The sequence below is a fragment of the Nicotiana tabacum genome, chromosome 17 (assembly GCF_000715075.1).
Source record: "Nicotiana tabacum cultivar K326 chromosome 17, ASM71507v2, whole genome shotgun sequence".
Classification (NCBI taxonomy): domain Eukaryota; kingdom Viridiplantae; phylum Streptophyta; class Magnoliopsida; order Solanales; family Solanaceae; genus Nicotiana; species Nicotiana tabacum.
In genome coordinates this window covers 129,654,042-129,657,620 of record NC_134096.1, presented here as the reverse complement: position 1 = coordinate 129,657,620, position 3,579 = coordinate 129,654,042, and the positions used below count along the sequence as shown (strand labels likewise).

At 38.1% G+C, this 3,579-nt stretch overlaps 1 protein-coding gene across 1 annotated transcript; it reads right to left on the bottom strand.

Annotated features, from left to right (window-relative positions):
• Positions 1-1,313: 1,313 nt before the first annotated feature.
• On the bottom strand, positions 1,314-3,012 carry LOC142171446 (tetrahydroberberine oxidase-like). Its single transcript, XM_075233804.1, has one exon. The coding sequence runs from the start codon at positions 3,008-3,010 to the stop codon at positions 1,418-1,420; it is 1,593 nt and encodes a 530-aa protein (XP_075089905.1). The 5' UTR covers positions 3,011-3,012; the 3' UTR covers positions 1,314-1,417.
• Between the last annotated feature and the right edge of the window lie 567 nt (positions 3,013-3,579).

The following is a 3,579-nucleotide window of genomic DNA, read 5'->3' as shown; positions in this document are numbered from 1 at the left end:
TAGAAAGAGTTTCTGTAAATTGGGCTGAATGCCATGTTTGGGCCTTTTGCCAGTGCTGTTTGGACCCTTAGGCTCCTTTTCTTACTATCCTCTCACTATTTTAGATTGAAAATCTATACTCAGTCATGGTTATACTTGTTTACTGCATAACTCAGTTTTATGACTCTATTTTGATGCATATAAATGTTGTTTTGGGCCGAATGCCCGAGTGGCTTGAGAGGTTTATGACTGAGTGAGGTCGAGGGCCTAATTTGTGAGGATATTTATGGGATCGGGTTGTACGCCACAGCATGTTTGATATAGGCCGAGGGCCTGAGTGATTTATGCCATGATTTGGCTTGATATAGCGCTTGGCTGAAAGAGCCCCTCCAGAGTCTGTACACACCCCTAGTGAGCGCAGGTACCTACTGAGTGCGAGTGCTGAGTGCCGAGTGCCGAGTGCTGAGTGACTGGGAGGCATGAGTGATTGTGAGGTATGCCCGAGTGGCAATAGTGATTGTGAGGTATGCCCGAGTGGCACGAGTGACTGTGAGGTTTGCCCGAGGGGCTGTTTATGATTTCATCATTTTTGCTCACATTTGTATTTTTTCTCTATTTGAAAACTGTTGAAAAATATCTTTAAATGATTTTGTTTCTGAAACTGGGTTTAAACGAGATGTTTTGATTCAAATCCTGATTTTAAAAGCATGAGATATCCTACTGAGATTTTTCTGATATGAACATTATATGCTTTATTGTTCGTCACTACTGCTCAGTCTTTATTTATTGTTGTTACTTACTGAGTTGGCGTACTCACGTTACTCCCTGCACCTTGTGCGCAGATCCAGGTGTAACTGGGCACGATAACAGTTGTTGATCATTCTGGTTGCAGATTTTTTTTCTCGGAGATAGCAAGGTAGCTGCTTGGCGATCGCAACCCCTGCTCTTCTCCCTCTTATCTTCCTCTAGTTGTATTTAGCTATTTTCCAGGCTGAGTTAGCCTTGATATTATTAGACAAATTGTAGTAGATACTAATGACTAGTGACACCCCGATGTCGGGCTTTTCTTTCCGCACTTTTGTTTTGATTTGAACTCCGTTACGAAGATTTTTATGTTAATGGCCTTGGAATTTATCCTTGAAATAAAAATATCGGTTTGTTTTGAAAATGAGTCGGCTTGCCTAGTTCCACGATAGGCGCCATCACGACAGGGTTAGTTTGGGTCGTGACAAATTAATACATATGTATGTCCAAGTTCACAAATCCTAAAATGAAAACATTTAATATAAAATGTATTAATCATGATTCGAAAAATAGTTACATAATTGTTTTTTTTTTTTGGAACATCATGGCTCCATTTATTTTTCACTATTAGTTTTAGTACATAAGAGAACGGTATGATGGCTTTGCAGACTGCATAAATTACCACTAAGCTTAATTAAGATGATAGAGGAGGAATACTTTGTTCATTCCTAAAGAAGTTTGTTGGATCAACTTTAGTCTTCACTTGTACCAATCTATCAAAATTGTTCTTGAAATATTTCTCTCCCCAGATTTTTGCTTGTGCATAGCTTGTGTTTCCTTTGTTGTTCACTCCCAAGTCAAGATCTCTGTAGTTGAAATAGGCAGCTCTTGGAGATTTTGAAACATACTTAGCCATGTATCTATAAAGCTTCTGAATCCAAGCTATATGTTTTTTAGAACTTTCCATTTTTTCCCAAATCACCTCATAATGGATTGAGAATATATTTCCAGCTCTATGTGGGAAAGGGGTTTCAGATTCTGACAAGTCATTCAACTTTCCTCCGTAAGGACTGAATTGTAATTCGGCTAAGTTTTCATCTACTAGGTTGAACAGTTTCCATATACCTTTGAGACCATTTATAGAAATTGGTTGTTGGACATAATCTGATTTTCGTTTGAAGTATCCCTTTTTATCTGTGATATTTCTGTTTAGTAACACGTCAAGTGATGTGCCCCTTGGGAAACCAAAAAAATAGAGTATAGATTCTATCCAACTCATCTCAATGCAATCTTCTTTTGCCAACCCTAGTTCGTGGAAGCTCTTTTGCATTTCGTGGAGGAGTTCATCGACTCCTCCAACGAACATGGTAGTGAAAGAGGCGTGGACAGTCCTTTGCCCACGCCGAAATGGAGATTCACTCCTGCTTAGGAAGAGTCTGAGGAGGAGATTGTCATCAACTTTGTCCGCGATATGTTGCCATTTGTAGACAAGTTGAGTTGCATTTTGTTCTAATGTTCGTCTCACGTTGAAGACCGTCACCTTTTCTGGAATATCAAGTAATTTCACCTTCCATGAAATAATGAGGCCAAAGCTAGTCCCTCCACCTCCTCTAATAGCCCAAAAGAGATCTTCCCCCATTGTTTTTTTATCCAATATTCTTCCATTGGCATCGATTAGCTTAGCATCAATAATGTTGTCTGCAGCAGTACCAAATTTTCGAGACATCATTCCATAGCCTCCGCCACTAAAGTGTCCTCCAACACCAACAGTAGGGCAAACCCCGGCAACAAAGGCCAATGTTTTACTTTTCTCGGCGATTCTATAGTAAACTTCCCCTAAGGTCGCGCCAGCTTGAATCCAAGCAGTCTTGTTTTCGGTATCAATGGAGATTGATCTTAGGTTTCTAAGATCAATGATGACAAAAGGGGTTTCAGAAATGTAAGAAAGGCCCTCATAGTCATGTCCACCACTTCTAATTCTGATTTGTATGCCATGTTTCTTGGAACAATGTATAACTGCCTGGATTTGAGATTCGTCCAAAGGAGTGACAATAATTGATGGTTTGACGTCGGAGCTTATCCTAAGATTATTCTCAAAAGAGTTCAAAATGGTAGAATATGATGGGTTTGTAGGTGCGTAGATGACTTGTGACATTGAACTTGAGTTCATAGTTTTGTGAGAAAGGCATTCAACAAAGTGATCATGAGTACTTGCTGAGGGAACACATGATGATAAAAGGCAAATTGAAAAAAAGAGAAAGATTGTTAACTTGTTGAAACTAGTCATGTTTTCTTGTTGCAAAGTTTGATGGTGAAATTGGAAACAAAAGCTTCTATTTATAGTTCTGGCTTGGGAGAAAAGAAGCTTATAAGTTTCAAACCCTAGGATCACGTGGTTATAGTAAAAACAAAATTGAACTCTGTCACATGCATAAATTCAGCTCTATTGTTGTTAACTATGCCAATTAAATCTATCATTTTTTTCATTCAGAAACTAACGCTGTATGTACGTACTAATTAAAGAGTAGAAGCTGACCAGTTTTCTTCCACTCTTACAAGTTACCTGCATTTTTTTTCTTCTTCTTTTTAATTGATTCATTTTGTGTTGTAACAATCTTAATTTAATTTAGTTTGCAAACTCGTGCACTTTAAAAAAAATTGCTGGGCGATATAAGTGGTGAAGTTAGAAATTTATACAAGGAGAATATTAGAATATCACACTTGAGTTTTAAACCTGTGACCTAAAGCAACTTTAAACTACTTTCGCTATTACACGAGAAGCGGATTCAACAATTTATAGTAATTATCAAAAATGTTATTTCCTCCCTATTTACCTGCTATAATTTTCCCACTAAG

Excerpts from the sequence above, each read along its gene's own strand:
- LOC142171446 (XM_075233804.1), bottom strand. The coding sequence starts at position 3,010 with ATGACTAGTTTCAACAAGTTAACAATCTTTCTCTTTTTTTCAATTTGC.